The following is a 23297-nucleotide window of genomic DNA, read 5'->3' as shown; positions in this document are numbered from 1 at the left end:
ATCCTTAGAAACTGAGAGAGGACAGAATATGAACCCATTTCATGAATGTGAAGAGTGAGATGCTTCAAACTAAACTGAATCAACCTAAACAACCTATCTAGAAATTTAAAAAATAAAATAAAAAATAAAATAAAAAAAATAAACTACCCGACCCGACCTGACATATCCCACCAGTGCAATTTGACCCATACCTACGCCTTCTGATCCGTGACCCACTCCCGCCAAATTCCTCGTTCTCACCCGACGTTTCCCTATTGATTCTGTCACCAAGAAAGTCCATAACAGAAGCCCAACAAATTGATCGCAAGCCCACTACTATCGGCCGATTCTTCACCCCAGCCAAAATTAGTGAACAATTGGGCTTAGCACATAAGTCATTAGATGGGCTTAGGCTCCTCTGAGTCCAACATAGTTTAAGTTCGTAGCCCATATTGGGATTTATGCAAGCCCATGTCAGTTTCTGCTAACCCAAACACCTCTACTTGATTGCTGGTCCCGGTCTTTGGGATATACTACAAGCAAGATGGTTTAGATCTATTCTGTTTCGTTTCGTTTCATTTTTATTTTTATTTTTCAAAAAATATAAATTAATTTGATAAAAATAAACAACAACAAAAAAAATTGACCTTAAATTTTCAAAAAACGATTCAATGTGTTTGGTTTGAGTTTTCTGGATTAAGTTTTTTGAAAATTGACTTTTTTAGTTTTCGTGTTTTTTTTTAGTAAATATTTTTAAAATTTTAAACATTTTTTTTTTTACTTTTTTAGATGCACCTTACTTAGATGTATCTAAAAAGTAAAAAATTTGTGAAAAAATATTTTAAAAAATTAATAAATACATAAAAATATAAAAAATGTACTGAATTCTTGTATTTTGTTTGTATTTTTGGTATTTAGTGAATTTTTAAAAGATTTTTTTTACAATTTTTTTACTTTTTAGGTGTACTTATATTAGGTGTATCTAAAAAATAAAAAATAAAAAATACTTAAAATATTAAAAAAATTCAATAAAAACAAAAAAATACGAAAAATAAGAAAGTAGAATTTACTGAAAAGTGTTTTTTGAAAAGTGAAAACAAGCAAGGTTATCACTCTAAACAATAAAAATCATATGTAAATGATTAGTGCGTTCAATTTTTAGTTTTTAGATTTTTTGAAAAGGAAAAAATATATTTCAAAACGAAACCAAACAAGATGGTTCATTTATGATACAAGTATAAATTTCCGATTTTCTTCTTTTGGGTGAATAAAATTTTCGATTTTCAATTGTTATGTGAGAGGGTTTTGAGTTATATGTTAGGATAGGATGATGAGCAGATGAGACTCTGAAACTATTGTTGTAGTTCTGTCACAACTCTACCACAAAGAAAGTAGCAAGGAATTGATATTATGATTCTGGTATCTCGATTGGAAAAGAAAGTCAAAACCAAATCTGAAAACATAGACTTTAAAAATTAAAAAAAATAATAAAAAAGAAAATATCATGTCTGCACTTTTAAACAAAATAATTTGGTTCATTAATTCAATGCCAATATGACCCATATCGAGTGAGCATCGATGTTGTCACAAGTTGTGTGGAGCATAGAATTTCGTGAATTCATTATAAAGCACCAATACAAAAGCTTATTATATTTTTTGAGACTTTTATATTTTTTTTAAATATCAAGGAGAAATCTAACTATCTTAGATTTGTCACCATTTTTAATTGTTTAGTTGCGATATTAGCTTGATTAAGAAATTTATGGAACCTTGTGAAATTTCAAGAATAACAAATACGATTTATGTTTTAAAATTAATACAATTAATGTACAAGTTTGAAAAATAAATTGATTTGTTGACAGCTCTCTTATTTTCAATTATATGGCTACCATAGTTAATTTGACAATCTCATCACATTTTGATTTGGCTTAGTGTTTATGCAATCATTTTATTGTTGACCTTAAAATTTCTCTCTCCATCCAAAATTTGTTTTCAGATATATATCTCTATTAATTGAATATCTAGTTGTTAGAAAAGAAACATATGTTGGGGAAAAAAAGTCAAGTTTCTTTTTCGTCATTACAAATTTATAATTATTCAAAGTACTTGATTAGCCGTTATTAATACTCTCTCTATTAACTGAATATGTACTTGTCAAACAAGTAACATCACGTTAATAGAAAGAAGTCAAACCTATTTTTTAATAAAAAAAGCGTCACCACAATCATTTAAAGTGCTTGATCAGATATTATTAATTCAAAAGAATATGAAATGACAAAAGTGTCTCTAATAATAACACCACTTTTGAGATTTTAAGGAAAGAAAAGTTTGAGTTGATAAGAGTAAAATAAACATTTTTTCACACATGATATATATCAAACTCGTAACATGAGGAGGAAGAGAGGGGAAAAAAAAAAACCACATACGGTACGAAGAGATGGCGAACCTCAAAATATTTAACAATTTCCAAATTTACAAGTGAACAAAAAGGTCAAACGAGGGCCAATTTTCAGTTTGAGGAAACCCGAAGGAAACATTTGGTACCCTTCTTTCTGAAAATAGCAAAGAGAGAAGAGCTAAACAAAATTGAAAAGAAAAAAAAAAAAGATGATAATGTAACCAAAAAAGGAAAAAGGTTGCTTGGGAGATGTTGATTTGACTAAAATACCCTCCATTTCTAAGAAGAATTACTAAGTAGTTGCTCCAAGTACTCTGCTCCCAAGTCCTCCAACACCACCACTACCTTGTCTTTAACCTTGTTCTTTTTTTTAGCAACCAATGACTTCTTTCTCATTGAGTGTCTCTTCTTGAGCGCCACCACCGGAGAACAACCCTCCTCCTCCCCACCGCCGCCACACTTGATGTCCCGGAGCGATTCCCGGACTCTCTCCACCGGAAAATTGAGCACCGCCATCGCCCCCCTCGTCGAAAATGCCGCTTGGTCGTAGGCCAAGGCGGCCGCCTCCGCGCTGTCGAAGGTTCCGAGCCATACCCGGATTCCATTTCTCGTCGAATCCCTAATCTCCGCCGCGAATTTCCCCCACGGCCGCCTCCGGACTCCTCTGTATGCTTTTTCCTTCTTGGGTTCTTCTTCTGACGCTGCAATGGAGGTGACTTCCTCCTCCTTGACTCCGCCGCCACCCGTGGCGGCGGAGGAGGCTGTTTCCGATGATGAGTGGTCCATTGACGCACCTTCGGCTAGGACTCCGAAGAGAAGCATTTCTTCGGAATCATTGACATCGAAAGGGAGTGAATTATGGTAGTGAAGTAGCTCATCTAATGAGAAAGATTGATTTGAATTTGGGAATAATTGGATAAAGTTGGAATCCATATTGGAATTATGGATAGGACTATGAAGGATTGAATTCTCAACCTTCTCTCTCTCTCTCTGACAAAAATTGCAGTTGGTTTGGAGTTGGACAATGTGCATTAGAACACCTAACTCCTTTATATAACAAAACAGAGCAAGAAGAGAGGGAGATGAGAGAGGAGAGAGAGGGTGGTGAGTGTAAAATCAAGGGCGTATTAGATTTCAGTGGAAAACAAATAAGTATTTATAAAAAAGTGGCAAGTATCATAAATATTTTTTTTTGTCTTGTCTGTAATTTTTCTTAAAATTTATAATTATACGCGTACAAAATTTATACAAAAAATATATATATTTGGAAAAATAATAATATACTTTTTTAGAAATATAAAAAAGATTATAAAATTATATATAATTGTGTTAGACTCGTATACAGGTGGAATCTATTTTAAATGAGGGGATTCTGATTGATTTCTGTATTTTTGAAAATAATATATTATGTAAGCGAATTTAGATCTTACACTAAATTCTATGGATAATTTTACGTGTATGGATTGTTTGTGTTCATAGTAATATTGAATAAAATATGAAAAAAGTAATAAAAGAAAGAGAATGGTTAAACTAAGGCTTATTTTAAAATGTTGATAAAAAAAAAAAAATTAATTTTTAACCCACTTTCTTCTCTTACAAAAAATTTTAAAAAATTAAAAAAAATAATTTTTAACTATCATTCTAAAACATCCTTAAAAAAATAGTAATGATTTAGACCACTAATTTTAGTGCTCTAATAAAACACTAATGACATGGCAATGAATAAAAAAAATAAAATAAAAATAAATCAAGACTAAAACATCACATCACTATAGGTGGAGCCTACTATTAACTCATTAAAGCTATTTTAAAGCTCAAAAATTAGACTTCCAAAATATTTTTCAAAAAAAGAGAGAGGTGAAGGTTTTCGGCCAAAGAGGATGTCCCAGAATTTAAAATAATGATGATTCAAGTGGGGTTTATAGTATTAAAAAATTATACTATATATATATATATATTTATTTTTTTTGGACGGAAGAAGGGGATGATTTTAGTTTTTTAATAAGGCACGTGCGTGGTCTAATGACGCACGGCGGCGAGGTCCCGACAAAAATGGACAACCTGGATGATGTAAGCAGAGGCAAATCCACATCATAATTCTACATAAACTGAAAACATATTCAAGGTATACTATCCGTATGTATCGTATATAACTTATAATTAAATAATAAAATAATATAATTTCATCCCTTTAAAATTATAATTAAACAATACATGAGAGGTATAATTGAAAATCTAATAAGTCATAACTAAAATAAAATTATAATTAAAAAAAATTAACTATAACTAAAGAAAAAAATAATATAATTTAAAAATGAATATGATAAGAAAAAAATAATATAATTTAAAATTTTTCATGTAAACAAATCATCCTACATTTTACGTAAGACTTGTAATACACTAAATTTATATTTATATTTAAATAAAAAAACTTTAAATTTATATTTTATATTGTATTTTTATATTAAGAAGTTAGAAAATTATTTTATATTTTATCATGTAACATTAACTATTAATAAAAATAAATTAGCATATTTAATTTTAAAATTTTTTTTACTACATAATTATTTTTTTGGGTAAATTATAAATACATTTTTTGAAATTTGCTTAAAGTATAGATTGCTCTATGTGATTTAGAAAATTATAAATCCTCTCTTGCCAAAAAATTTTATTTTACAGAATTAATTAAAAAAATAAAATTCATAATTATTCTCCCATACAATAATAAAATTACTTAAATTATTACTTGAAACATGTTTCTAATATTATAAAAAATAATTAATTGACTTGCTAATTTATTAATAAAAGAGGTGATTTGCTATGAAATTAGAAATCTCAAGGGATGAAATGTAATTTTCAAAATCATAGGAAGCAATTCGTATTTTAATCCAATCTCAAAAGGTGTAATTGTAATTTATCCTAATTTTTTTATCGACTATTACGTAATTAATTTAAAACACCACATTATCATATAATAAAATTATTGAAGAATTAATCAAAACTTTAAACAATTTTCATACTACTTATAGTTAGGGTACATTACAAATACACTTTTTGATATTTATTTGAAATATGAATTGTCCCATGTGGTTAGAAAAATTGCATATATCTCATTGTTAGAATTTTTTTATTTAACCAAATTAATTGAAAAAATAAAATCTCTAATTGCTCTCATATAATAATAAAATTTAGGGGTAGGTGCAGGTCAGTTACGGCCACAAAATCTCCAATCCGTCATTCATCTGTCCAATTGGCGGATTGGAGAAAATCAATCCACATCCGTCTGTCAATCCGGCGGATGTGGATTGAGCGGATTAGCGGATGAATGCATAATTCCACTTGTACACTTCCCTAAAAAAAAAAAAAAGTTTGAAAGTTTAGACTATTACAATCATTGCATGCCAAAAACCAAAAAATATAGATAAAAAATACATTTATTTTTTTCAATTCAAAAATATATTCAAGTTAAAAACTCTTTTTCAACATAATATATTCAACAGAATATTTAAACCATTTTTCAATTGAAAACACAAATAAAATATCTAAACAAATTGAAAACACAAAGTCTTACAAATTACTAGGGGTGCTCGCGATTTAGCGGTTCGGTTGTGGCCAAAGGAAATTCAAATTTGTCATCCGTCCAAAACTAGGCAGATTGAAAAAAATCAATCCGCAACCGTCTGCTCGTCATCACACATTTGTCCAAAATGCGGCGGATCGGTTCAGTTTGGTCAGTTTGGGCAGATTGATATATCAACTGCACACCCTTAGTAAAATTATCTAAATTATTAATTAAAATAAATTTGTTATATTATTAAAAAATATTAATTAACTTAATAATTTATTAATAAAGTATGGTATTTATTATAAAATTAAAAATTTTAGAAAGAGTGGTATAATTTTTAAAATTACAAGAAATAATTTATATTTTAAATAAATCTCATAAATGTGTTTGTGATTTATTCTTATAATTATTGAATGGGTAAATTACAAATACACCTTTTGAGGTTTGATTAAAATACGAATTGCCTCCTGTGGTTTTGAAAATTACATTCTCTCCCTGAGGTTTCTAATTTCATAACAAATCCCTTTTATTAATAAATCATCAAGTCAGTTAACAGTTTTTAATGATGTTAGAAATATGTTTTAATTAATAATTTAGATAATTTTATTATTGTATAGGAGACCAATTATGAATTTTATTTTTTAGTTAATTTTATTAAATAAAAAATATTAACAAAAAAGTATTTATAACTTTTTAAATTACAAAAAATAATCTGCATTTTAAACAAATTTTTGAGGTATTTATAATTTTTCCTTATTGAATCAATATGTTTGATTGGTCAAGTGTCACACACTACGGTTTGCGTTAATGTTCAAAATATTAGGACCCAATTGACAAGTGGAATGACGGGTTGTAGTTTTCTTATCCACGTAGAACGTAATCCTTTTTTGTATTTTTGGTGCGCCTTTTGTTTGATTTCTTTTGTCAAATCTTAACTATTGTTTTTGACTATTCAAGGCATTTAACATTAAACATGGGGAAATCACCTTTTAGTATTGAGAGGGTAATTTTTGGGAAAAAATTGGGCCGAGTTGCAAGTTGGGCTTTGAGGCCCAAGACGCGAAGGACTAAGTAAGAAGGCCGTAAAGGAAACTCCGGCCCAGGAGAGCAATGTTACTCCGGCCAGGAGAAGCGTAGTTACTCCGGCTGGGAGAAGTAAATGTTACTTCGGCTCAGGGATGTAAAGCTACTCCGGTCCGGGGTGGCTTCTAGTTAAACCGATCTCCGAGATAGTCCGGTTATAAGTTGTTCCGGTCAAGATCGGTCGGAATGTTATTACTTGGTAGAGCGGTTCAAATGCACCACGGTTCGTGTATGGGAGAACCAATATATGGTGTGGCAAGAAGAACCGAACTACGGTTAGTATGGCCTATTCTACGGTTCGGCATAGCCAATGTTATTTCGGTCATGAGGTAGTTCGGCCGAAGAGAAAACCATCCCACTTGGTTTAAACAGTGGGGGAGGGTGTAAAAGGATAAGCATTATCCTTTGGAGTATGAATCCTAGGAGGACTCTGCATGGAGAAATACAAGTCCTACTAGGATTGTGCCACGGGAAACTTATAAAAGCTCACAAGCATCACCTTGGAGGAGGTAATTGAACATAATTCTTTCTGAGAACATTGAGCTTTGTCTATTTGTCAAGTTTTCTGACTTAGGCATCGGAGAGGTTTCCGGCACACACCCGCCGGCTAGCTCACGTTTGTATTTTCAGGTGACAAAGCGACGTCGTACGGAGGAGCGTGGACTTGGTTAACAGGATTATACGAGGAGAATTATTTCCTCCCCGTACAATTGGCGCCGTCTGTGGGAAGAACAGACAAGAACAAAAACCTCTTGACTAAGCTTCTCCTTTTCTCATTCAATGGCACACATTGAAGACTTGCCGCAGTCCGCCGTCGACGGACTAACTCCAGAGGGGGGCGCAAGGCGCGAAGGATTACCCTCTGTCCCTCCTATGGCAGATCTGGAGCCCCAACAACGTAACTCCAGGAGGAGTGGCAGGGGAAGGCGGAATAGCAGCCCTCGACATTCTCAGAGTCCTGACAGGCAAAGGAGGAGAATGGATCCTCAAGCCCTGGAAGATCGCGTGAAGGAACAAGATGAACTAATTCGAAAGATGGCGGCGGACATGGAGGCTTTAAAACGCCAGATGAAGACTAAAGATGTGGCGACAGGAGAGGGGCGCAAGCATAAGACGCCCCCTCGCCACTCAGAGAATCGTAGTAGGAATACTACGCCCTCCCAAGGAGAGAGCAGAAGCCACAGGACAGGCGACACTCACTCCTTGTCTTCAAGAACTCGTCACTCCAGGTCTGAGAGGACGAGATCCGAAAGATCATACACTGAAGGAAGCACGTATTGGCCTTCACATTCACACCAAACCAGATCTAGACAAACAGAGCTGCCCAAGTCATCCGACTTACGAACCGTGCTAGAAGAGAAAGCACGATGCAAGGAGGATGCCAGGGCAAGAGATCCACACCGAGTTTCGGCCTTACAACGGCTGGCTCCTCGGACGCATGGAAGCGTCGAGGTTGGAATGCCAATACCGCAACCGGCCTACGAACCAACAGACAAGGCATTGGCAAGACTACAGACTTCGCCGTTTGTCCCAGCGATCGAAAACGCACCCCTACCATCAGGCTTCCTTCAGCCGAAATTCAATACATATGAAGGGAAGACGGACCCGTATTCACACTTGAGCCACTTTCGCCAAGTCATGGCTGTGTACAGGCGAAACGAGGCCTTAATGTGCATACTCTTCCCGTCAAGTCTTGGCGACCTAGGCTTGACTTGGTTCGAGAAGCTCCCAGAGGGCAGCATAGCCTCCTGGGCCCAATTGGCAGAAGCGTTCGTAACGAGGTTTCGGACAAATACTAAAACACCGGTGGAGATAGACCAGTTACTCTCCATCGACATGGGTGAAAAAGAGACCCTCAGATCTTACAACAGTCGCTACTGGGAGACATTCAACCAGATTGGAGACTGCCCCACCAATCTAGCCATCGCGCAATATAAAAGAGGCCTACCAGTAGGGAACCGACTAAGGGATTCAATTACCATGACGCCACCCCTCACCATGGAGGCCCTGATGGAGAGAGTGCATCAGCACATCAGGGTAGAAGAGGATGGCGCACGTGCAAAAGCAAAATCTAGCGCGACCGTAGTACCAGAAAAGAAGACCTCAGCAAAGGTCAATACAGTAGATCGGCAGAATAAAAACGGGCGTGGCAGACGAGATAACGGAGAAGACCCAGACAAAAGATGGTTGAGAATCCGCACTGCCATAACAACGGTGTTCAAAAAACCAATATATCGGATTCTGAGCGAAATAAAAGACAAGCCTTTTGTCAAGTGGCCAGCCAAGCTAGGGGAAGGTCAGAAAAATTACGATGACAGATCACGGTGCACCTTCCACAAAGAAAAGGGGCACCGAACTGAGAATTGCACACCACTGAGACAGCACTTGGAAGAATTGGTGGCAGCAGGCCACTTGGACGAATACATTGAAGGAGGAGCACAACCGGCCCCCCAAGATCATAATGACCATCCCAACAGAATGCCAAACGATGCACCACCACAAGGCATTATCAATGTAATTCATGGAGTTTTTGAACCTGAGCGCGTATGCGAGCTCAGAGGTTCAATCAAGAAGGCTGAGCACTTTAGGGAAGTATTAAGTGCCCAACCTGCCATCAAGAAGGGGAGGACAGAGGCAACGAACGTCATGTCCTTTTCGGATAAGGACTTGGAACGAATTTACTGCCCCCATAATGATGCCCTGGTTGTCACTCTCCGAGTCAAGGATTTTGACGTCAAGCGGATTCTGATTGACCAGGGTAGTTCATGTGAAATCATGTATTACGACACATTCAAGCAACTGAAACTGCAAGACAAAGACTTGGCACCGGCAGTTTCTCCCCTGATTGGATTCAACTCCATGCCAGAGTGGCCTGTCGGCAAAATAATCCTTCCAGTCAGAGCAGGAAGTGTAACAAAACAAGTGGAGTTCTGGGTATTGAAGGTCCCCTCCACCTACAACATCATCCTGGGCAGAACATGGCTGCATGCCATGCGTTCGGTAGCGTCATCATACCATCAGGTAATGCGGTTCCCCAATGACGCCGGTATAATTGAAGAAGTCTATGGCGATCAGATCATGTCAAAACAGTGCTTCGCCACAGCGAATGGAAGCCGAGCTGCCAAAGGATACGTTCATTCGGTGGAAGAGCCAGAAAGTAATGAACTATTCGCGGACGTCGGCAAAGAGGCTGATCAGAAAGCGGTGGAAGACTTGGTGGAGGTAAAAATAGATGAGAAGAACCCGGATAAGTTCTTCTTGCTTGGCTCATTGTTGTCCAGCGCTGAGAGATTAGAGATCTTGGAATTCTTGACCTCTAATATCGAAGTGTTTGCCTGGACACCTTACGACATGCCCGGCATTGATCCAAACTTCATCAGTCACCAACTCAATGTCCACCCAACCGCCAGACCAGTCATTCAACGCACACGCAGATCGGCACTCCACCACGCCGAAATAGTGGCAGAAGAGGTAGGCAACCTGCTGGAGGTAGGAGCAATAAGGGAAGTGCACTACCCAAGGTGGATCTCCAACACAGTCGTAGTGCCAAAAAAGAATGGTAAATGGCGTGTCTGCGTCGACTACAAAACAGTCAACAAGGCGTGCCCAAAAGATAGCTTTCCTCTACCAAGGATAGATCAACTGGTGGACCTAACGGCAGGGCATAACTGTCTCAGCTTCGTGGATGCATACAGAGGCTACCACCAGATCGCCATGCATGAACCAAACCAGGAGGTCACATCCTTCACAACACCAAGAGGGTTATATTGCTACAAGGTCATGCCCTTTGGCCTAAAGAACGCAGGGGCGACATTCCAAAGGATGGTCACCAAGATGTTTGAACCATTGTTAGACAGAACAATGGAGGCTTACATCGACGACATGGTGGTCAAAAGCAAGGATGAGAATGACCATCTGAAAGATTTGGGCGAGATGTTCCAGATCCTGAAGAAACACAAGTTGCGCCTCAACGCGTCCAAATGCGCATTCGGAGTTGGATCTGGCAAATTCTTGGGCTTCCTGGTGACCAACCGAGGTATAGAAGCAGACCCCTCTCAGATCAAAGCAATCCAGGAATTGGAGAGACCAAACTCAGTCAAAGAAGTGCAGCATCTCACTGGTATGGCGGCTGCACTCAACCGGTTCATAAGCAGGTCATCAGACAGACTACGACCATTCTTCCAAGCTTTAAAGGCCAAATTTGAGTGGGATGAAGAATGCGACCGAGCTCTGGAAAGCTTGAAGGAATACATGTCTTCCCCACCACTACTTGTTACTCCAGTACCTGGTGAAGAACTCTTTTTGTACCTGGCAGTCTCTCAACACGCAGTCAGCGCAGTGTTGGTTCGTGCAGAAGGAATACAACACTTGCCCATCTTTTATGTCAGCAAGACATTGTTGGGAGCCGAAACAAGGTACTTGCCGTTGGAGAAATTAGCATTAGCATTAATGATGGCATCCAGAAAATTAGCGCACTACTTTCACGCCCACACCATAGTCGTCCTCACAGCCTTTCCACTAAAAGCTCTGTTTGAAAGGGCGAACTTTAGTGGGCGAATTTTGAAGTGGGCAGTAGAGTTGGGACAATTCGACGTCAAATTCCAACCTAAAACCGCAATAAAAGCCCAATCCTTGGCAGACTTCATCGCAGAATTTACTCCTGGAAGTCATCATATTTGCCCAGTCGACCTAACTGACACAACCGAACTAGGGACGGAAGTTGACGCCGGAATAGCGCAACCCCTAGTAGAAGGTAGTCAATCAAGCACCAAGGCAAACCACACCAAGGACAACAAGGAAGAGACAAACAAAGGCTCACCAACAGTTCAAACAGAGGACGAAGGACAGACAGCCAACATGGACCTCGAAGAAAACACTATTCTTGACCTCACGACATCGTCTGATCCTTCCACTTGCTGGAAACTATTCGTTGGAGAGATGTGGAAGCTCTTTGTGGATGGAGCATCCAACCGACATGGTGCAGGGCTTGGCATAGTCCTCATCTCTCCAGACGGCCTGGTTATAGAGCAAGCAATCAACCTTGGCTTCCCAGCATCCAACAACGAAGCGGAGTATGAGGCGCTTCTCGCAGGACTCAAGTCGGCACACTTCATGAAAGCAACCGAACTAATGGTGTACAGTGACTCTCTGCTGGTGGTAAACCAAATTTCTGGCGAATACGAAGCAAAGGACGACAGAATGGCCATGTACCAAGAGCTAGTCAGAACAGAGATCAAGAAGTTTGATGTGGTAAGGATAGAACAAATTGGCAGGGAGGAAAACAGCCGAGCGGACGAGCTAGCAGGCCTTGCCTCAATGGCAGATACATCAATCCCTCATCCATTACTCGTCGACTTCTTACCAAGACCAAGCATAGAAGACCCCGAAGCAGAAGAAGTGTGTTGCGCAGAATTAGGCCCTTCTTGGATGGATCCCATCATCCTGTTCCTGAAAGACGGCGTCCTACCAGAAGAGAAAAAAGAAGCCAACAGAATAAGGGCAAAGTCGCAGCGATTTTGGCTATCTCCATCTTTGGCATTATACAAGAAGTCGTTCTCTGGGCCTTACCTCAAGTGCGTTCATCCCAGCAAAGTAGAAGCATTCCTGTTTGAAATACACGAAGGGGTATGTGGAAGTCATCAAGGGGGAAGGTCGCTCGCTTACAGGGCTATTTCGCAAGGATATTGGTGGCCATATATGCAAGCAGACTCAGAGAAATATGTGAAGAAGTGTGAAAAATGCCAGAAATTCGCACACCAAATACATCAACCAGCAAGAGAACTCCTACCCTTAACTAGCCCATGGCCTTTCGCAATGTGGGGCTTGGACATAGTAGGACCACTTCCAACAGCACCTGGCGGCAGAAAATTCTTTCTTGCAGCAACAGACTACTCCACAAAGTGGGTGGAAGCAGAAGCATTGGCGTCAATCAAAGAAAAAGACGTGAAGAAGTTTGTTTGGCAGAATATCATCACTCGGTTCGGTATACCAAAAGCATTAATCTCAGACAATGGAACTCAGTTCGACGGCAGAATCTTTAGAAGCTTTTGTGAAGAATACAAGATAGAGTTCTACAATTCCACACCGGCATATCCTCAAGCTAATGGACAAGCTGAAGCATCGAATAAAGTCGTCTTGGATGGACTAAAGAAAAGGCTAGAGAAAGCAAAAGGCAAGTGGGCGGATGAACTTCCTCACGTCTTATGGGCTTACCGCACCACTCCTCGGCGATCAACTGGAGAAACACCATTCTCCTTAGCCTATGGAATGGAGGCAGTGATCCCACTAGAAGTTGGCCTCCTCACAATTCGAAGCGAAAATTTTGATCCAGACTTAAATGGAGAAGCCATAGCCTTAGAACTCGACCTTGCAGAAGAAAGAAGAGAAAGAGCACTAGTCCACATCGCCTCATACCAACGAGAGTTAATCAGAAAATACAGCAAAAAGGTCCATCCAAGACAATTCAAGATTGGGGATTGGGTACTACGCAAAGTAATGGGAAATACCTTGATCCCAGGAGACGGCAAGTTAGGCCCAAATTGGGAAGGTCCTTATAAGGTGGTTGGGTTAGCAGGCAAAGGGGCATACCACCTAGAAGACAAGGATGGCAAGGCAATCCCCAGGCCATGGAATACGGCCAATCTCAAGTTGTTCTACTTTTAGCTTTTCTTTTTCAAACATATGTAATTTTCTCTTCCTTCAATAAAATGAGAAATTCTTTTTAGCACAAGTTGTTCCTTGTAAAAGTTAGCTTTAGTAAAGATTAGGCGCATTACTAGCATTTTTTCATTCTAAGTTAGCCGGAAAAACTAACTCAGAGGTTGGCTGGAATAAACCAACACCCTTCCTAAGCCCAGGATAAGGATCCAGGCTGCAGGACATTTGGTCGGAATAACCAAATACTATAAGTTAGCTGGAGAAACTAACTTCGATGGTTGGCTGGAATAAACCAACTCTTGTTACTCTTCAGCCGAAGTAAGTGCATGGCTGAAGAGTGGTTGGCTGGAATAAACCAACTCTTGTTACTCTTCAGCCGAAGTAAGTGCAAGGCTGAAGAGTGGTTGGCTGGAATAAACCAACTCTTGTTACTCTTCAGCCGAAGTAAGTGCATGGCTGAAGAGTAGTTGGCTGGAATAAACCAACTCTTGTTACTCTTCAGCCGAAGTAAGTACAAGGCTGAAGAGTGGTTGGCTGGAATAAACCAACACTTGTTACTCTTCAGCCGAAGTAAGTGCAAGGCTGAAGAGTGGTTGGCTGGAATAAACCAACTCTTGTTACTCTTCAGCCGAAGTAAGTGCATGGCTGAAAAGTGGTTGGCTGGAATAAACCAACTCTTGTTACTCTTCAGCCGAAGTAAGTACAAGGCTGAAGAGTGATTGGCTGGATTAAACCAACACTTGTTACTCTTCAGCCGAAGTAAGAGTGTGGCTGAAGAGTGGTTGGCTGGAATAAACCAACTCTTGTTACCCTTCAGCCGAAGTAAGTATGGCTGAAGAGTGGTTGGCTGGAATAAACCAAACACTTTGTACTCCTCAGCCGAAGTAAGCATATCGGCTAAGGAGTGGTTGGCTGGTAAGCATAGTATAGAAAGCTAAAACCGAAATAACAGTTGGAGTAATAGAAGACATTACAAAGCACAGGCATACACATCAAAACCGGAATAAGAGTTGCGTAAAATTTTCATTCAAGGAAAAGTCATTACATAGGGGCATACTTCGGTTACAAAGAGAAGAAAAAATTAAGAGAAAATTTCATCAATTTCAGCATCAAAAGCCGCATCATCACTAACTCGAAGACCGGTCTCAAGAGGAAGCTCACTCTCGGCTGCCATGATTCCTTCGGTTGGAACCACGTCTTCATTCGGCTGCTCGTTAGGAAGGTCCTCTACCATGGGTTCCAACCGAAGTGGTGGGTCGGCACCAACAACCGGAATGTCTTCAGGAGCAGAGGAGTCATCAGTATCAGAGTCCTCCAGGAACTCTTGTTGCAAGGCATCTGCATACGCCGCAAGGGACTTCGGTATAAAGTACGCTGGAGGGTCGAAGACCTCGGTCTGTTCATCATGACCGAGCTTCTCCACAGCCGCCCTCCAGCCGCACTTGAAGAAAAGCTCCTTGGCGGCGTCGCATTGTTTGACATAGGCCTCCTCTGCCTCCTTGTAACCTCGCTTGTACCCCTCCTTTTCGGCCGCCTCCATGTTCTTTTTTAGTTCGTTTATTTCGGCGTCTTTTCTCTTCTCAAGCTTCAGCAGCTCACGCAGATATTTGTCTTTCATTACAATGGCCGCTTTTTGCTTCTCCGCTTCAGCCGAATTAACCAGATCGGCAAGTCGGCCGTTCTCTGCTTGAAGCTCGGTCATTTTCCTTTCGGCCTCCACTAGTTCGGCCGCCTTTGCTTCGGCTTCCGCCATCGCTTGCCTTGTGGTTTTGCGGAGTTCTTGGACTTTCCTATAAGTGATATTGTTCTTTTGCAAGGCCTGGCAAAACAAAGATTGCTTCTCAGCCGAAGTAAAAGTTGGAAAAATTTAGACAGAAAAAACTGACAGAGCTACTTACCAAGATCATGGACTTGGAGGCAGACCGAATCGACTTCATTTCGGTGTTCAGTTGTTTCAAGTGGTGCTCCATGTCCTTGGGGAGGCACACACTTTTGGCCAAGTTAAAGGCCAATTGGTGATCTTTTTCAGCCACGACCGAGTCAGTAGCTTTGATGTCTCGGTCGTTGAAAGTCAACAACGGGGCCCACTTCGGAGATTCAGGTCGGTCAGTTTGCTCCGGTTGGGGGGAAGGTTGAGGACTCTGGGGGATGGATTCAACCTCATCGACAAGTTGCTGTTCGGTCGATGTAGGTCGGGCGCGTTTGGAAGGGCGAGATGAAGAAGGCCGCTGAGAAGGGAGGGCCACAACGGCAGGTTGTGCCTCGATGGATGGCTGTACTTCGGCTCTGGTTGTTGAAGTTAGAAGGGCCCTGACTCTGCTCTTCTTTGCCATTTCTTCCTCAGCAGTTAATGGAACAAGTCTTATTTCGGGCAAAGTTGGATCCGGTTCTGGGTCTTCCTCAAGAAGAAAATCGGTTACCCTTGCTTTTCAGCGACCGCTGTACTGGTAGGTCGGCTCAAAGTTCAGAAGCTTAGCCCAAGTCCTCTCTTGGCACCGTAGTGCGGCTCGCAAAATTGCAAGGTTGGGATAGCTATATAGAGAACGGAGGTGGGCAAAATCTGCCCAAAAAAAAAAAGTGTTAGTTTGGTCAACAGACTAGAAAAACCGATATAAACGTACAAGGAAGAAGACCGAAGTTGAATTACCAGGCTCTCCCATTTTCCAATTTATAGGTCGGCCAGGAATTTGGGCTTGAAAATCCTCAAAGTTCCCAGAGACCCAAAAGAAATCATCATCATTAAGATCTTTATCCGGTGTGTGTTTAACTATCTTCTCTCGGCGACGGCGAATCCTAAGGTAATAGACCCACCCAGCATTCTTTGAGCCAATGGAGTACTGATGAAAGATTTCGGCCAGACCAAGGTTTAGTCCGGTTTGGTGGTTCAGTGCGGCTATTCCCATTATAATACGATATGTATTGGTGGACAGTTGGGTGGGGCATAACCTAGTCTGTCTAAGAAATTCGCAGATTAGCGGTTGGACAGGAAACCGTAGTCCGGTTTCTATTATGGATTGAAGGGTAAAAGGGACGAAGCCTTCATTGTCCCAGGGAGTAGCATCTTTTTCGGCCAACGTCAGATGGACGTCGTCAGGAATTTGGTAATCTTCCCTAAATTCGGCCAGGCCACCAGGGGTCTCAACTAGATATCTATACTTACCCATCTGGTGAATAAATTACTTATAATTTATGTCGGTACAAAAATTTGGCTCAGTAGCTCGGTTGAGCACACGCAGGAGTGCCTGGGCAACCTAAGTCTGCAAAGTAGAAAACAAAGGGGTTAAGCACAGATCGTTGGACCGCGCTACAAATTATAAGCAAGATATACAAATCCTACTTCGGCTTAGTGGGCTGGTTCTACCTCGGTTCATCAGAAGGTTTGTTAGCTCGATTTTGAGCAGATTAGACCGGTTTATCGTCTAGGGGCAGCTTTCCGAGTTCGGTCTAAAAAACTAAGAAAGCTAGTTTAGCCCCAAGGCCTAAATCGGTTGTGGTATGAATAGAGTTACTTCGGTTAAGCCTCTAGGGGCGGCTTTCTGAGTTCGCGTAAAGGAACCAAGAAAGCCGGCTTGGCCCCAAAAGCTTAGTTCGGTTGATAACCAAGGTTCCTAGTTTGCTATATTCAAAACTCGGTGATCTTATTTCGGCTAAAGCGAGTTAGGCACTGGTAACCCTTTTGATCTTATTTCGGCTAAAGTTCTAGTTCGGTCATAAACTACAGAGATCTACCTATTTGGGGCAAACAAGATCCTAGTTCGGTTGCTATGTGATTTTGGATCTAAGAGTGGTTTTCTACATAATAGTTCATACACGCATGGAGTTCTGTGGTTTTTTCATGAAAGTACAGAAGCAAAAATAAGAAATGCACAAGCATGCTTCACCAAGATAGAGAAAACAGAAACGAAGAAAGCAAAAACAAGTCTTTTCAGAACTTACCAGGAGGAAACAAAGGCAAAGAAGGAAAAATGGTAGCAAAACCACAGCCTCTTCGAGTTCAACGGAAGAACAGCTAGAGCACGCAGAGAGAAGACGAAGAATATGAAAAGTATGTGAATGATTCAAGAGTAGGAAAGTTATTTTGTGAAAAGAGACTGAGAAGAGGCGGCAAAAGGAGGCGGGACTGTTCAAAATTCACGAAGTACGAAAGACGGCGTGACAGCCGTCCTCAACCTATCAGAATCTGCCATGTGTCATGGGAAGGGGAAGCGTTACAGTCGCTGTGATTGAAGAGACGTTTTGACCGGACATAGTGAAGCTTGAAGTAAAATTAGCTCGGCTTAAAAGTTCGAGAGTTTTTAGCTCGGCTGGAGAGGCTAAAGTATTTTTTAGCTCGGCTGGAAAAGCTTAAAACGACGCCAGCTCGGCTGGTGGACTGGTAATCCCAATTATGCTATGCAGATGGAATTAAGGGGCAATTGAGAGGGTAATTTTTGGGAAAAAATTGGGCCGAACTGCAAGTTGGGCTTTGAGGCCCAAGACGCGAAGGACTAAGTAAGAAGGCCGTAAAGGAAACTCCGGCCCAGGAGAGCAATGTTACTCCGGCCAGGAGAAGCGTAGTTACTCCGGCTGGGAGAAGTAAATGTTACTTCGGCTCAGGGATGTAAAGCTACTCCGGTCCGGGGTGGCTTCTAGTTAAACCGATCTCCGAGATAGTCCGGTTATAAGTTGTTCCGGTCAAGATCGGTCGGAATGTTATTACTTGGTAGAGCGGTTCAAATGCACCACGGTTCGTGTATGAGAGAACCAATATATGGTGTGGCAAGAAGAACCGAACTACGGTTAGTATGGCCTATTCTACGGTTCGGCATAGCCAATGTTATTTCGGTCATGAGGTAGTTCGGCCGAAGAGAAAACCATCCCACTTGGTTTAAACAGTGGGGGAGGGTGTAAAAGGATAAGCATTATCCTTTGGAGTATGAATCCTAGGAGGACTCTGCATGGAGAAATACAAGTCCTACTAGGATTGTGCCACGGGAAACTTATAAAAGCTCACAAGCATCACCTTGGAGGAGGTAATTGAACATAATTCTTTCTGAGAACATTGAGCTTTGTCTATTTGTCAAGTTTTCTGACTTAGGCATCGGAGAGGTTTCCGGCACACACCCGCCGGCTAGCTCACGTTTGTATTTTCAGGTGACAAAGCGACGTCGTACGGAAGAGCGTGGACTTGGTCAACAGGATTATACGAGGAGAATTATTTCCTCCCCGTACAAGTATTAGTTTCAGAAATTTTTTATATATTCATAAAAAAAATTATGGATTTAATTATTAATATTTATAAAATTTATCACTTATTTTTAATTATTTTTAAGAACTTCTCTTAAAAAGAAATTGCCCTTAAAACATCCTAAAAAGTTATTAAAAAAATTAAATGTTCATAAAAAAATGTTGCCAAATTTTTTCTTAAAAAATTACCTTTCTTCTTCTTTATTTTATTTTATTTTGCTAAGTCCAAAGTAATTTATTTTTCAAACATATAAATTTTATTTATTTATTTTTGGAAGTTGGCATTAAGACAATAATTTGTCATGGCATGCACAGCTCATTAAAAATATAATTCATCACGTACATGAATTCAAACGAAGTAATAATCTAGGTAGAAATATAAAAATAAATAAATGTATGAGTACATATGTTTGTCATGGTGAAAGCTGTTATATATTATCAATCATTTTCCTTGTGACTTTATAAATTATATATATATATATATATTATAGGTAATTTATTGTACAAAAAATCATTATGCATTTCATAAAATACCCCAAAAAATAAATTACATGACATGTACCTAAAAAATAATTTTAAAAAACGAGGGACTTGTACAACAAATCACCCCAACCACAATATGATTTGAGGCATCCTTTCCTTAAATAAAAATAATAATAATAATAAAAAAAAGCTTTGCCTAGGTTGGTGGTCCTGAAATTTCGATTACAGCATGTGTCCCTAAATGTGCAACGCATGGACATGTCCTACAATCTTGGAGAAGGTTTCATTTATTTTTTTTTTAGCAATAAGTAAGAAGAGAATAAGAGAATTAATATATTATATAACGCAATGATAAGACTTTAACATAACCATCACTAAGGGAGTGCGCGGTGCAATTCAGTCGGTTTGAGAGTAAACTTATAAATCGAATGATAGATTAACGGATTGACGGATTGACAAATTACGATTTGAGCGGTTTTGAGCGGATTGACTGATTAAAGAATATTCTAACCAATTATTAAGTCTTTGCAATAATATATAACACTAATTTGCATAATATTTTTCATATATATAACACAAACTAATTTTGCATAATATTTTTCATATACATAACTAATTTGTAATAAATTTCACATATTAAATCTCTTTCACATTCATTTTTATTTTGATATTTCATTATAGGTTAAAAAATATATATGTATTAACTATAGCGGAGCGGACGATTTTAAAGTTGGATTATAAATTTTAAAATTTAAACTGCGGTTAGCGAATAGAGCAGTACAAATTGATACAAATCAATACGATTTTAACAAATTGAATAATATTTTATACAATCCTAACCATCACCCTTACTAAGGGAGTGTTGCATACATTAACCTAATCTCTTGGTTGTTTATAAAAATGCGGTATCATGGTTATACAAAAAATTTGTTGACATTTGATATCATTCTCGAATGATGGAAATACATACATTGGGGGTTAGGCTTCTTTTCAATTGATTGGAGACACCGATCAAAAATAATTGGTTTGAGAAAAATGTATCCATTTTAATTATATATTATATTGTGAGAGATATGAAACATCACGTACTTAGTATTTAATAATTTCACATTCTCTCTCACTGTATGCATTTCAATCAAATGGAGACACCGACCAAAAAGAATTTATTGGAGAAAGTTGTAGCCATTATAATTATATATTACACTATAATAGATATGAAGTATCACGTGATACATATTGAGCATACAATAATTTCATATTTTCTCACAATATATTTGAATTGATTAAAGACAGTGATGAGAAAAAAGTTAATTGGAGAGAAGTTATAACCATCATAATTATATATTACACAATTGTAAGAGATGTGAAGTACCATATCACTAATTTTCAATCGATTGAAAACGCCAACCAAAGAAAATTATTTTAAAAAAATTATATATATATAGTGAAGCATGACGTGGTACAAACAGAGCAGTCAATTATTCGAATAATTATTAGTAATTCCGGAGTATAGACACATAATATTCTATAAATTGGTGAAAAATGTGGGTAGGTGTGGCATTATGTTGGATGATTGAGAAATAGAAGAGACATATTAAATGATAATTAATTAAGGAATACGAATACGTGTTACTTTAGAAACATTCTATAATTTCCCCAATTATTCCGAGTGTTTCGGCCTCAGTACATGATGACTGGTTGCTTTGTCAAAGTGGAAGGACAAGAGTCTATAGAGCTTGGTTCATTGCACCATTTTCCCAATTTTGCAAGTAATGAATTCAAATTTACAAATGTCGTGTTTCATATATTTTTTTTCTTTTTTTGGGTTGCTTTCCCACCAAAAAAATGGAGTTAAATTCAATTCATTTGCTTTGCTTTGACCTCATTTTCAATAAATTTATATCTCTAACATGCGAGCACCGTTTATTTAATTTTATATGCTAAATATAGGATACAAAAGTATTACTAGAAATATTACCCCCATATATACATAGATAAACATATTTGATCCATTGGGTCAAATTCAATATTGTTACCCATGGCCAACATTGTTGGCATCCCCCCTCCCCTTCCCCTCCCTAAATATTTATTTTTTGAATAATGTTTGGGACCCCCTTTTGGGGGTCACCCCCTCACCCCCCCTTTGCCACGTGGCGGGTGGTGATTGGAGGAGCAGAAAAAAAAGAAAAAGAAAAAGAAAATGTAACCAATGAGAAAAAGAGGGGGTCAAAGGGGGTGGGGGAAAAAGGGGGATGAATCATTGTTGTTATTTTTTTATAAAATTAATTACACCGAAACTTTGTCAATCATTAGTGGATATTACATTATCTTCTCAACCATAAAAATTATACAAATACCCACTTTTGAAAAATAAAAGTGATTAATTTTATAAATAAGGAGGATAATATAATATTTATTAATAATTGAAGGGCACCTGATGTGATTAACCCTTTTTTGTTCCTCTGTAATTTGGGGAAGAAAGTGAAGGTTGTATATCCCCTTCCATGACTAATTCACTAGTGCAACTAATATTAAAATCTGAAAGAATCATGCCCAAGGATAAGATGGATAGCAAATTAACAATACAACCCCCTATAGTTTATGCTAATTATGACACATATAGATAGATTGCAATACTAATAAATTTGAAGGGAGTCAAAAAGAAAGTTTGAGCATCCTTAGCCAAGAAATATTATTCAATTTATTTATTTATTTTTTATTTTTTTTGTGGGGAGTAATGCTTCATTTTATTTATTAAATGTTTATTTTAGGTTGTCTCTTAAAATTTTAACACAAAAATAGTGAAGCTTATAGTTTTGACCAATGATAGTTAATTTGGAATATGACTTGAACTTGTTTAAGGAGTATTAAATAGTTTCTCATCAATCAATCTTTCACCTATATGTTATGTCATTTTTTTTTCACCAAAAAAAAGGAATAGAAGAACAACAATGCATGACAACTCTACTTTGGCATGATTACTGGAGAGATGGACAAAAGGAGCCTAGATACGCTCGACAACACAGGGTTATAACAACACAACTATATAAATCATAGCTTGAACTTAACCTCACCGAGTACATAACAGAAAGGAGTTGGTTTGAGTTGAAATTAATAGACAAGAGTTTTACCAATTATACACTATTTCTAATTACCAATTTATACGTGAGAGTAAGGTTGCATTTGGTAGAGTTTTGTAATTATGATTTGAGAATATGAGTTGTATTTTGAGTTTGTGAAGTTTGGAATCATGATTTGAGTGTGAAAAATTTGTTTAGTAAAGTGTTTTGAAAATAGTTTTGAATTGAGTGGGAAATTGTTGATGTGACATTTGATGTTTGATACAAAAATTTACAACTCATAATCAAACATACAATTCAAAATTATTTTAAAGCACATAAAAAATTTAAAAAAATTCAGAAAATGTTGTTTTTGAATATATAAAAATTAACATATCAATTGTAAAAAAAAAAAAAAAAAAAAAATTCACTATTCTGGTCAACTGGTGAGACGACCAGTTAGGCAAAATTTACAAAAAAAAAATTTCGAAAACCGTGCCTGAGACAAAGTTCTCTGCAGAGTTTTAGAAACGTGATTCCAAAACTCATTCCAAATATCATATTTAAATATAGGTGTAGAATCACATTTTCAAAACACAACCAAACACAACCTAAACTTTCCACTATCATACCACCCCACCTATAAGTTATGTCAAAAAAAAAAAAGAAAAAAAGAAAAAAAAGAAAAATGATATTCACGTGCGATTCCTATACTATTAGAGTTTTTATTTATGCTGATGTAAATGAAGTGAATGGATTTAAATAAAAAGGTGCCACTATAATTGAAAGGTAATTACTCTTTTATTGCAAAATGGTCCAGATTCAGACCCCCCAACTTCTCCACCTT

General features: G+C 38.2%; 1 protein-coding gene across 1 annotated transcript; it reads right to left on the bottom strand.

Annotated features, from left to right (window-relative positions):
- Window positions 1–2417: 2417 nt before the first annotated feature.
- On the bottom strand, window positions 2418–3754 carry LOC114277384 (ethylene-response factor C3). Its single transcript, XM_028219283.2, has one exon. It carries the CDS (start codon window positions 3407–3409, stop codon window positions 2657–2659), a length of 753 nt encoding a protein of 250 aa, XP_028075084.2. The 5' UTR covers window positions 3410–3754; the 3' UTR covers window positions 2418–2656.
- Between the last annotated feature and the right edge of the window lie 19543 nt (window positions 3755–23297).

This window comes from Camellia sinensis, chromosome 14 (assembly GCF_055761805.1).
Source record: "Camellia sinensis isolate YWXY chromosome 14, ASM5576180v1, whole genome shotgun sequence".
Lineage (NCBI taxonomy): Eukaryota > Viridiplantae > Streptophyta > Magnoliopsida > Ericales > Theaceae > Camellia > Camellia sinensis.
This window is presented reverse-complemented; position numbering and strand designations above follow the sequence as displayed.

Coding starts and splice junctions, on each gene's coding strand:
- LOC114277384 (XM_028219283.2), bottom strand. CDS start 3,409: ATGCACATTGTCCAACTCCAAACCAACTGCAATTTTTGTCAGAGAGAG.